The sequence below is a fragment of the Carcharodon carcharias genome, chromosome 7 (genome assembly GCF_017639515.1).
Source record: "Carcharodon carcharias isolate sCarCar2 chromosome 7, sCarCar2.pri, whole genome shotgun sequence".
In the NCBI taxonomy this organism is placed as follows: Eukaryota; Metazoa; Chordata; class Chondrichthyes; order Lamniformes; family Lamnidae; genus Carcharodon; species Carcharodon carcharias.
Window position 1 is genome coordinate 163,840,390 of NC_054473.1, and position 13,436 is coordinate 163,853,825.

Below are 13,436 nucleotides of genomic sequence, written 5' to 3' on the forward strand. Positions count from 1 at the left end.
GCAATGTCCTGGGACTGAGATGATTGGCCTCCAACAACCACAAGCACCTTCCTTTGTGCCAGGCATGACTTTAAACAGTGGAGAGTTTTCCCCTGATTCCCAATGACCCCAGTTTTGGTACACTCAGTCAAATACTGCCTTGATGTCAAGGGCAGTCATTCGCACCTCACCTTGGGTTCAGCTCTTTTTTACCACGTTTGGACCAAGGCTGTAATGAGGCCAGGAGTTGAGTGACCCAGGTGGAACCCAAACTGAGCAGTCAGCTATTGCCGGTGCTGCTTGATAGCACTGTTGACGACAACTTCCATCACTTTATTGATGATCGAGAGGAGGCTGATGGGGCAGTAATAGGCCATATTGGATTTGTCTTGCTCTTTGTGGACAGGACATATCTGGGCAATTTTTCACATTGTTGGGTAAATGCCAGTGTTGTAGCTGTACAGGGACAGCTTGGCTATGGGCACGGCAAGTTCTGGAGTACAAGTCTTCAGTACTATTGTTGGGATGTTGTCAGGGTCCATAGCCTTTGCCTTCAGCCATTTCTTGATATCATGTAGAGTGAATCAAATTGGCTGAAGCTTGGCATCTGTGATGCTAGGGACCTCAGGAGGAAGCTGAGATGGATCACCCACTTGGCACTTACAGCTGAAGATGCATGCAAATGCTTCAGCCTTGTCTTTTGCACTGATGTGCTGAGCTCCCCTAGCATTGAGGATGGGGATATCTGTGGAGTCTCCTCCTTCTGTTAGTTGTTTAATTGTCCACCATAATTCACGACTGGATATGTCAGGGCTGCAGAGCTTAGATCTGATCGGCTGGTTGTGGGATTGCTTAGCTCAGTGAATTGCATGCTGCTTCCACTATTTGGCATGCAAGTAGTCAGGTGTTGTAGCTTCATCAGGCTGATACCTCATTTTTGCCCAGTGCTGTTCCTGGCATGCCCTGCTGCACTTTTCATTGAACCAGGGTTGATACATTGGCTTGATAGTAATGGTAGAGTGGGGGATATGCTGAGCCGTGAGATCACAGATTGTGGCTGAATACAGTTTTGCTGTTGCTGATGGCCCACAGTGCCTCAGGAGTACTGAGTTTTGAGTTGTTAGATCTGTTCTGAATCTACCCCATTTAGCATGGTGGTTGTGCCACACAGCACGACGGAGGGTATGCTCAATGTGAAGACAGGACTTCGCCTCCATAAGGACTGTGTGGTGGTCAGTCCTACCCATACAGTTATGAGCCAGCAGGACAGCTCAGCAAAGGCGACAGCACAGTGGTATACAGTCGGGGGAGGGGGGGAGTTGCCCTGGGGGTCCTCAATATCGACTCCAGACCCCATGAAGTCTCATGGCATCAGGCCAAACTTATGGGCAAGGGAATCTCCTACTGATTACCAAATACTATGGCTTCCTCAGCAGATTAATCAGTACTCCTCCATACTGAACACCACTTGGAAGAAGCACTGGAGGAAGCAAGGGCACAGAATGTACTCTGGGTGGGGGACTTCAATGTCCATCACCAAGATTGGCTCAGTAGAACCACTACTGATCGAGCTGACTGAGGCCTGAAGGACATATCTGCCAGACTATGTCCGCAGCAGGTGGTGAGGGAACAAACAAGAGTGTGATGGTATCTGAACCCGTGTCCCCAGGGTAATTGCCTAGGCCTCTGGATTACCAGTCCAGTGACATTACACTATGCCCCATCTCCCGATGACAGAATAAGTATGTGAAGCAAATGTATTTAAGTTTGAATTGAGGGAAATAGAAAGTAGTTAGCAGAAAAGAGAGAAAAATAACCCTCACACAAGAATGGAATTATGTTCAGATATTGAATAAAATTTTACTTCTTCATGTTCTGTGAGGAAATCATGTAAGACACAAATGGATTACTGAAAGAGTTAAGATTTTTTTAAATGAAATGTTGCCTTTTAGGGTGTGCAGCGCAGTCCTTTTAAGTATGATGCGAAAGCAAAAGCAGATGATATACACTTTTCTTTGGAAAAGCCCATCTCCTGTATATTTATCTTAAGTTCTAATTAAATACAACTAAGATGAAGCTGAAGTTTTACACCACATTAAACGAAGACTTAACCTGCAACACATTGAGGTAAGAGGAACTTCTGACCACAGTGCTGAAGGCGTATACAGGAGTATTTTTATAGACTGAACTGCAGGTCCAACAATATCAGTATCCTGCCAGCCACCCCAACCCCTGCCCATGAGTGGTTGCTAGCATTACATAATCTAAATTTTGGTAAATAATTAGTAGATGTTATTTACATTGCTCCCTTTTCCTCCTATTAAAGCTTCTCTGCTTTGCTGCCTGATCCCTGGCCAACAGCGGCACACAACCAACCTAAGTTCCACGGACACAGTCTTCAACAAAAATGGCTTATGTCTGCAGAACCCCCTCAACTCTGCATATGTCTGCATGGCATACATCTGCCAATGTTATCTTCAACTAACAGAAACAACTGCAATATTTGCCCATTCTCAGCTTCTGGATCTAGCCACTGTCTTCTTCAGACTATCTGTACTGCACCACTGGGGTCATCATCATCATTTGAGCTCTGATGGCTCTGTGTCCTTTTAAATGGTTTGAACCAATTTCAGTCTCCCCAGAAGCTTTGGTTTCTAATCTCAGTTTCAGTCTTCATTTCCAGAGAAACTGGGAGGGTTAGTTTCCTTTTTCAGTTTTCCTTTTCAATTAGGGTCTGTCTCAAAAAGTATAAGCTTTGAAACCTCAGATTCCATCACACTCGTCAACAGGGGATATCTAAACTTTAAGATAAACTGAAAATAGGCTAACTTTTCTTCTCATGAAACTTCCTGCATCCACAAGAAATCTAGCTGTGTGAAGTCAGGGTCCAGATACTGTATTATAGAGCCATGTAGGACTGTATTTCTGCTGGTAGTGGGTTTATTTTCTCTACTGGCCTACCCTATGGGAGAAGAGGGGCCAAGTGGCAACTTATGTACAGATGAAGTCTCTAGTGCACATCTGTGTTCCAAAGTAATTCAGCATAAACATTTTGGCTGATCTGATTTTACCCTGTGCAAAGTTTTTTTAAATTTAAATTACATCAAGAATTATGTATTTTATATAATACTTTGCAGGCAGAATTTCATTTTCTACCTACTGAACTACTGATGTTTTGGTTGCAGCTCAAATAAATCAATTTCTACATATTGTAAAAGTTGAATCCTAATAAATTACAATATCTTTAGGTGTAAGATTATACAGTGAGACATGAAAATGAAAATCCTGCCATCAGAACTGATTCAGAATGCCAGATTTAACCAATATCTGATTAGTAAAGGCTTGCTTTGGTTAGGTTTCTTTCTGAGTCATTACCAAACATGCTGAAAAGACCGGGCGAGAGCTGGGACTGCAATAAACTGTAAAAAGCCAGGGTTTTACAGAAAAAATGTCAGTCAGGTACACTCTTATTAAGACATAATGCATTCTTGGATTAAACTGTCTGAAGTGTCTAAAGTTTATTATTTATCCAGAATAGAAATATTGCAGCTCATTATTCCACCCTACAATGCTCTAGGCATTCTACATCACTTACAAAGACAGCAGACCTTTCATTGGTGCATAGCACTGATGTTAAAAACTCAAACAATCTAACCCTGATGACATTTTCCTTTATGATTCTCAGCTTCTCATAAGATTTTAGGTATCATCAATTAGGTTAATTTTTGCTGCAGCAATTGGCTTCTATCTTTATTTATGGCTCTGTGGAAAAACTACCTTTGAGTGATTTAATTGAATGTGAAGGCTATGGTATATTAGACAGCTTTAATACTCATTAGTTCTGATTTTGCAGTCTAGGTAGGTCATCAAACAGGCACCAATGAATAAGATTCAAAAATCATACCTACATTGCATCTTCTTGCATATGCCTCAGCCTTACTACTAACGTGTCAATTTATATTTATTTTGAAAGATGACAGTGGGGATGTTTTCAAGAGGTGGGTTGGAGTCTCGATAGCTGCAACACAAGGGGGTCCTGATTTTTGACAAAGGGGCCCAATTTCACATTCCAGCCTCAGCTGGTGTTCGCACGAAAGACTTCATCCTGGGGACGGTTGCCGGTCCTAGCCATGTCATCATGGAGCAGAAGGAAAAAACTGACTGGTGAAAAGAGCATGTGGTAGTCCCTTTATTCACTGCACATGCATGCCTCCTGGCTGGTTGACTAAGGGGCACAATTGATGATGGTTCATGGCACCTTTGGAGGTATACACAGACTTGGTAGTTCTATTAGCATAATTCAAAACATGGAAGGGGATAGGGTAGGGGAAAGGGAATGGGAGTTTAGAAATGTTACTGTGCAATTTACAAAGCTTGCTGCTATGTTTTAGTGTTCTACAGTGGACGTCTGCATTGGAAACATTAAAATATTTGCCAGGATAATGACATGGATTTAATTATGCCGGTGGCAAGTAAGACATTGGCCTGACTTGTACATTCTTAGTGCCACCACAGCTGACTACAAAATTAAAAATTCAATATAGACTCTAGGTCCTTTGAAAATAAATTATTGATATTGTATAGATCTGATGATTGAAGAGTTTAAAATAAAACCCAGTTAAAGCCAGGAAGGTGCCTCATTCAAATTCTATTTTATTATAATTATTTAAATAAATAATGTAATATATATTCCATTTTGAAAGTCAGTTCTTTGAGTGTCCACAAATATATATCATACGCCTGAGTGTCTCACACTAAAGATCAAAATAAATACAAATATTCTTAAGTTTATATAAGATATTAGATTAATGGTTCTAACATGTTTCTTTTTAAAGCTTGTCTGACAGTGAGTACAAGATCATTTACTCCTTCCTTTCTCAGGTGATTTAAATAAAATTATTTGGTTAAAGCTCTGGAGAGATTAAAATAAACTTGTTTTAATGCCTTATTGTTCACCTTTACATTCTCCTTGCCCTTTCAGCTGTTTGTCCGGCCAGCTCATTGTATCACAGATGTATTCTGCACATCCAGCACTCAAGAGGAGGAAAAAATACTGCTGTTCAAGTAAAGATGCGCATGACCTATTTTTTCAATTTCAGTAATTAGGGAGGCATGGGGCCTGAAGGAATTATTCATGAATGCAGGAGCCCTGCTGTATACATTTATGTTAAACATGTCAAAGCCTATTGAAATCATGCCTGCCAGCACTATACACCATAAACACACTTCCATGACAACTTTTCTTTGCTTGCAGTCCATTAATACCATCTTTAATAGCTATTGCTCCCTTCCTCTCTCTCCAACTCAAATCAGAAACGGTCCATTTCACTAATCGCACAACGTTAGGTGAGCAACTCCAACCTTTAGGCCATAGTTTCATAAATATTTTATTTTTAGTACAGGAAGGTGTGGAGTAGGATAGGGCATTACAATGATTAGACACTTTTGGAATCAGTTTATTCTAAGGAACCCTCTTATTACCCAGACAATTAATTGATTTGACAATGTTACTTCCTACTTGTTTATTGTTGGTATTATCCTTTTTCATATCATTCACTCACTTATTTTCAGTCTTCCATTAAACTGCTACTGCCTTCCTTACAACTCCAGCCATAAGGATAGCTGCTTATTGTTAATACATTATGGTATAGGGCCTCTTTGTAATTTTGTTCCTCCAGCATTACACCTCCTTATTCACGAGGTGAGAGGATGTAAAAGCAACCTGCTTTCAAAGAGGAATGACAGTGTTGCTGGTCATTACCTCTCTATTTTATCTCTTATATTACTATGCACCAAGCTAGTATCCAGAACTCACTGGGTAGAGGAATTTTTGTCATCCTTAATGAGTTTTTGCCAGGAATTGGTGAATTGTAATATTCCATGGGCTAAGTTCAACTGGTCAGGAAAGGTATTATCTTTATTTTGACATCTTCTAACATGCAACACCACTCAACTGTTACTCAATTGATGGTATTCATATTTTCTACACTGATTGTATAATGGACTATATTTATCCACCTACATTTTTTAAACATTGGCTTACAGATAAGCGTGAATAAGACCTAGATTTGAATCATTGAGACCCTCTGTAAAGAAGGCTATGTTGGCCTTCTCTCTGCATTTTTCTATGCAGTTAACATGGAAAAATCCAGAATAGCAGCAAGATTCAATAAATAGTTCCATCAACTGGGAATACTTATGTGCTTGCCTCAACAACTTTTCATGTATTATATATAAAATTATTATTCCTTAAATTAATTTTAAGAAGGAGGCTGCTTCCACATTTGGTAACAGAAACTTCCAGAGCAGAGATTAAGTATTAAATCCATGAGCTGTTTCAACCTTAAAAAATATATAAGTACTTGTTAATTATTGAGTCACCTAGCTCATTGGAATGCAAAAGTAAAACAAAAATGTAATTCCAATTTACAAGTAGCTTCAGAGAAAATAAATTGTCCCTATGTCCTCATGTCAGTGCAGCAACTCTAAGTGTTATAGCAGTGCTAAAGGTGAGCTGTTTGGTGCTTTATAGGCCAATGACTTGTTATACAGAATTAAAGCTGTAAACCCATGCCCCGTGTTAAGTTTCAACTTATTTTTAGGTTTTGTATTTATATGAAGCTACAAAGAAAGACATTTATTTGACTTGCTGCTCATTTTCAGCTTTTTCAGGGCTTATATGGTTTTATGTAATGCATGTGCAAGAGGTATTGTAAGTTAGTTTGGAGTACCTTAAATGCTTGTACAATTGTCCCAATCTCCATAGTTGAACAAACCTCAAGTCACTGATGTAGAGATATGGAACACATCCCAATGGCTCTCAAATATATGAAATAAACATGGACCATTATGGTTCCATTCTACCCATTTTGCTTTAGTCACAAGGCAGGAGTATGATAGAATACTCTCCACTAGCCTGGATGAGTGCAGCTCCAACAACACTCAAGAAGCTTGACACCATCCAGGACAAAGCAGCCTGCTTGACTGGCATCCCGTCCACAAACATTCATTCCCTCTACCATCAATGCACAGTGGCAGCAGTGCAGACACATGGGGACACCACCGTTTGAAGTTCCCCTCCAAGTCATTCACCATCCTGGTTTGGGGATATATCGCTGCTCCTTCACTGTCACTGGGTCAAAATCCTGGAACTCTCTCCCTAACAGCACTGTGAGTGTACCTATGCCACATAGGCTGCAGCAGTTCAAGAACGCAGCTCACCACCACCTTCTCAAGGGCAGTTAGGGATGGGCAATAAATACTGGCCTAGCCACATCCCAAGAATGAATTAAAAAACTGCTTCCTTTCAAAGGAGTAAAGCCTTATTCTAGCATAGGGAGGATTTAATACACTTCCATTTCATAGTAAATGTTGCTTTTTGCAAAATTCCTTGAAGAAAGTCTGGGTCCATCCTAATTCCACAGAGGTTTGTCTCTTAAGGATGAAAATCATGATTTTACGACTGGTAAGTATGCTACAGGTGACCTTTGATAGCAAAGTCTGAACCTGTAACAGCCTGGACATTTACCACCAATATACAAGAAATGGAAGTGATACTGGTATTGAAAAAGTAATGAAAAATTATAATTACATCGCTTTTCCAGTAACAGAAAGAGAAGAATTATGCATCACTGGTCGCATAATGTGAAATACTAGAGAAGGTTTTGTTACAGCTCCTGATAGGCACTCTTCATCCTCTCGTGTGCACTAACAGCTGTGAAACACTATTATAGTGGATGCTTGTGGACTGAATGATCTTGGTGGACATTGTATCCATTCCTAAGTGTATAAATACCCTAGCTAGTGTAAAAGTAAAATCAGGTGGTGAATTTCAGACTGTAACACAACCTCAGAATGCAGTTCATGTTTTCATTGGAATCTTTCTTTTATTACAGCCTTGTATGGTGGTCTAACCTATCCATTAATGAACATGCTATGGGGTCATATACCTGATGCACAAAATGATTTACATGCACAATAAATTCTTTCTCCCACCGCATTAAATTGTAAGGTTATTACATATTGGCCACTTTATATGAATTGTTAATGATAGACTTGTAGATAAAATAGTACAGATTGTGGTATACCAAGTAGCCACACATTGAAAAGGTACTGCAAATATTATCTCACAGAATTGCAGATACACAGTTTTATTCATGAAGAGAGGTGAAGAAATCATGTGAAATGTAAAGCACGAGTAAATTCAGCACTCAAAGTGTTAAAAAATTTAAATATGCAACATCTTGAATATTATATACAAATTTTTGTAAGATGGCTATTTGAAGCAAATTGAGTTGAATGAAAAAGCCAAAGTGTAAGCCTTTTGCGACTCATTTTATAGAAAATAACATACAGGTGAAAAGACCATTTATGGATTGGTGTTGTTTAGTTTTATAATTCTCACTAATCTTTAAATGTCCACAAAACTTCATAAATCATTTCATTAAAGTAATGCATCGTTTTAATAAGGTTTTATTCATTTTTATGGTCTGATAAAGCAATTTTCATCTAAAAGAATTACTGTGCAATCACAAAGCATTTTGTGTGAAAAACTAGTTATTATGGAAATTGCGTTATCAGAGAATAATTTTTCGTATAGCAAATTGAGGCCAGACACAAGTGGAAATTTAATAGAAGCGTGGTGCTGAAGTAAGCAACCATATTACAGAGAATGCCAGGCTAATATTTTAGACCAATTTCAGAAGAATTATTTTTAAGTTGATTGGCAATATTAATGGAAACTGCCTTTACATGAAATCCCAAACTCCTTCCATTATGTTCCTTCAATTTGAAGCCATTCTTTTTAAAAACATTTTTTTTACTGAGACCACTACAGATTGCATTGACTATGCAATTACAACATTTAAAAAGGGCAATAGTTTCTCTGCACCCTTTTCAAATGTGATGAATATTTAAATGTTTCATGAATAACTGATCGTTTTAATTAATGTGGTTGTTTTCCATACTTTTTGATGTCACTGTGCCTATCTGTCATCATTATGCTATGATTGGTCCAGTAGCCCTTTCAGGTGATATGATGATGTCGCGCTGAGTCCCTAAGGATGATTATTTCCAATCTTCAAAATAGAAGCAATTATAAAAGATACATGGATTTGCATTTAGGACTGGAAACTTTTGAGCTTAAATGAGTTACTGTGTCCAGTTTTACTTGTGGGGAAAGGTAAAGAGAGGAGTTTCTTTGAGCACTTAAATGTTTTTGCTCCTAGTATTTTATTAAGAACAATGCGCTGAAATAACCATCCCTATCCGCAGCATAACTCTAATGAAAGTTGCAGTATGCATTCTGGGGCTTAACACATCTACAGGGATAAGCCTACAGGTCATGATTCCATCTATATCATACAAAGAACTAAAAGACAACTTAAGAGTAAAATGTCACCTTGTTGTCTAGCAGCCTAACAGGTACCTTCCACATGATAAAGAATAGCCTGATACAAATACAAGACTGAGCACATTAGGCAGCCCCAATCCAAACAGTATTGGATCCAAGTCCTCTGAAGCTTGCAAACCTATGTTATTTCAGCCATGTCCACTTATTCCTCTGTTCGTTTCAACTTAACATGCCTACTTTCAGGGTCCCAGTAGATCAAATTTGAACAGACACAATTCAATCCAAATAGCTTCACATTGCTTATGTATCCTTATGATCTCAGCTTTCTTTTGAACTTCCTCTGCCATGTTCTGGGGACATTCTGGGGTTATGGATTCAAATCTCACATGACAGCTCGTGGAATTTAAATTTAATGAATAAAATCTGGAATTAAAAGCTAGTCTCAGTAATGGTGACCATGAAACTACTGTTGATTGCCATAAAAAACCCATCTGGTTCACTAATGTCCTTTAGGGAAGGAAATCTGCTGTCCTCAACTGGCTCTAGACCCACAGCAACGTGGTTGACTCTTAACTGCCCTATGAAATGGCCAGGCAAGCCACTCATTTCAAGGGCAATTAGGGATGGGCAACAAATGCTGGCCTTGCCAGTGATGTCCTTATCCCATGAAAGAATACATTTTAAAAAAATATAAGGAGTTGCTACATAGAAAGGAAACAAAATAAATAACAAAACATTCTTATAATGGCTGTCACATGAATTTTTTGATGTTCACACTTCTATAGTTGTCAGAGTGTACTGACATCATTTGGAGACACTGAACCACTTCCTGTTAAAGGTTCTCAACAACCCTTGGATAAATTTGGAAACATTCAGGTTGGATGACAAGCAGCATATATTGCTCTACCTGTTTCTTTGCTGGGTTCCTTCTCACCCCCACTGTCTTTGTCTTTGGTAGAATCTTCTGGTTCCTGGATGGACTCATTAGGACCCTCCACATCTTCGTTGATTTCATCTGGAGGAAGAGGAAAATATTTTTAAGAAGTGCACTTCCAAGCAAGCAATCTGAAGACGACAGCAAACTAGACGATGGCCAGAATGGAGATGTAACACATAGGCTAGGGTTCCATTCTGAAATGCTGAGGATGGCCCTACAGACTACCCAACCTGCTTGTGTCTGAACCAGTCAACTTGCATTAAAATATACACATTTTCACTGACATTTTATTACTATTGCAGTGAAGTAGTTGCACTTAAGTATACTGTAGAAAGCTGCAGAACACTTTGGGGTAACAGGTGGTTTGAAATATGCTCAAATTAAGCTAATACCACAAGACTGAAATGGGAGGCACACCATATACCAGGATACAATTGTTTGGTTGGTCTACTCATTTCTACATCTGACCTATAGGTGTCACCCTAAGCAAGCAGACGTTCAAAGTCAACCTGTTTCCCCAGAACACCACCACCCTGCCCCCAACCCCCAACCTGAGCACATGGTAATAATATACCTCACCATGGTGTCTGGATACCAGGCTTGATAAAAAAAACAAAGTGCTTTAAAAAGAGAATCTTATAATCCTTTCTGCATGCATCGTTTTGGACCACATCAATTAATCAAATTAAAATCTCAGTTTAAGTGTAGGATTCCAATAGGCAGTCCCTGTGGCGACTTGAACATTTACCTCTTGATGGGATCCATCATATAAAAGATATTTTACCACCTCTTATCCTGCTGTGCTACATTGATTTTTAATAAGACTTTCTTTACTGATGTAACATTTTACCTTCAGCCAGTTTTTTTTAAAAGCCGTTTTTAAAACCAAATTTTTTTTCTCAACAAGGATCAAAGGAACCAAAAATAAATCAAGTTTGGAGAGAAAGCTAAGGTACCCCACATACCGATATCATCAAAAGCTAATACTGTATGAAGTAACTCAGGAAGGTCAAAGGTCAGTTTGCCATCTATATTTCATCTTTAGCTCAGGCCTGTAAAATATCTATGCATCAACCCCAAATGAGATATTATTCCTGAGGCCTGAGTCCCCTTCAGTCAGTCTGATTGCATTACACTGTGACCACTATAGCTAAGCTCGCCTTCCAAAGAGAAACAAAACATTAATTGCTTATTAAAAAGGCTTTTCTCTACTTGTGGATTTTAACTGCTTCATAATTGTGCCTTCAGAAGCAAGGGTGATCTCCTGCCACTTTTTTAAAAAAAAACTATTTTAAAAAAAAGAAGCTTTGTGGTTATCAGAGTGAGACTCCTTGCGCCTTTTTATTGTAATAAAATGAGAAACGACATGCGCGACTGGCAGGAGTGCGCTCACAGACAATGAGTGCTGGCTTCCATGCTGTGATTCTTTCATGCATAGTCCGGATTTTTTTTTGATCTTGTGCACCTCTCCTTCTCCACACATCTTCCGACTGCTGCAACACATCTACATTTTTTTTTGCAAACACTGTGCTTTCTGTTTGAATGTATTCTGCGGCCCTAGCAACTTTCTCTTTAATAATACAATAACTCAAAACTGCAGGATTGGGGCCTACTAAATAAGACTATAAAAGTCAAGCATGAAAGGGAAAGTTACTTTTTTTTTAATAAAAAACAAATACAGACTTTTAAGGTATCAAAAAGAAGGAATGTACCCCACAGGTCTGGGACTCATTTTTTTCTTTTTTTTTGCTGGGTGCATCTTTCTCAACAGTTCCTGGTATGTGTTTCAGTTCAAAATAAGAATCCCAGACATGCCTCTCCTTACATCATTACTAAGTCTGACCTTAGACTGACCCCTGGAGCTGTTAGACTAATCTAAATGTGAATGAGCACTTTGTGCCAATGCTGTGAAGGGGCCGAATCCAGCAAACAGCAAAACTTTACACATCAACTTAATCACAAACAGCAGTGACTGGGGGCCCCAGAACAATGACAATCTTCCACTTCCCAAAGAATGAACAGTTTCTTCAATGCTTTAATGTAAGTCCTTATTAAGGACAATATGCAAAGTCAGGTCAGGTCAGGTCAGGTTAGCTGATTGAGATTTTTGCTCATTAAGTTCTCCAGCTGTTCGGTGAGAAAAGAAAGTAGGTATTCTTGAGGTTTCTTGGTATTAGTTCCGAAGAACTTAGCAGCTGCAACAGCCCCAGCCTAGATGATTTAACCTGTATAAACATGATCAGATTGTTTCATCAGAGGATCCATACAGTGACTGTAGATGACCCAACATTGTTTCAATTAAAACATTTTTATATCTCTGCTGATATTTCACACTACAGCTTTTGATTGCCTCTTCCATCAGTTTTATGTAGGTGCTATTGGGTCTGCAAAGCAAGACTAGCTAGAGACTAGAATACAGCAAGCAATGCATTATACACAGGGGGTTCAAACCAGTGGCCTGAGAAGCACATCACATAGGGTGCAGGAGGGGGGTACTTTATGAAGCAATATATTACTGGTGTTACGGGTTGGAGAGTTGTGTCATAGATTCAGGAGTGCTTTAGACAATACATTCTCTAATGAGTATGAGGAAGCTCTATGAATTCACAACTGCCTTTCTGAGAAGCTCACTGGGTTAAAAGAGATAGAACATTACACATAAAACGCAAGCAAATTTAAAACTCTAGTTGATCGGAAAATACAATATGTTAAAAAAAAGTGTGAATTTGGGCCCCGAGTTGAAAACTGTCATTACGACATGGCCTGTCCCCCTATACTTAAAAATGGCAATACAGAGCGAGCTGCTCCACCAGGCACGTGCAATCTCATTTGTGACTGCCTTTGGTAAAATGGAGTTAAACCTCCTGCCATTTTGCAAATGTTGCTTTTGTAATGCAGTAGTGATTCACTCTCAGATTGCTTGACTGTCCATTGAGATAAAAGCAGTACTTCATTGAAGCAGTGTGCCATGGGGTGGCAGGACCCAGAGTTCATGTTCCACCAATTCCTGAAGTTCCTAATTTCAGCTGTACAACAAGGGGCATATGTTGAGCAAAATGAGATGTTTCTGCCCAGGGAAGGAAGGGAAGCTGGACTAACAGTCACCACAACCTGCTCTCACATCAGGTCTTTACATCTGCACTGGGAAATGCCTGGCAACGGATCAGC

The 13,436-nt window shown here is 39.2% G+C and overlaps 1 protein-coding gene across 1 annotated transcript in view; it reads right to left on the minus strand.

Annotated features, from left to right (window-relative positions):
- The window catches only part of zfhx3 (zinc finger homeobox 3), a 452,533-nt gene that overhangs the window by 53,993 nt on the left and 385,104 nt on the right, over window positions 1–13,436 (minus strand). Inside the window, exon 5 of the mRNA XM_041191401.1 lies at window positions 10,239–10,346. Coding sequence (XP_041047335.1) covers window positions 10,239–10,346 — 108 coding nt within the window. The remainder of the gene's footprint in view (window positions 1–10,238; window positions 10,347–13,436) is intronic.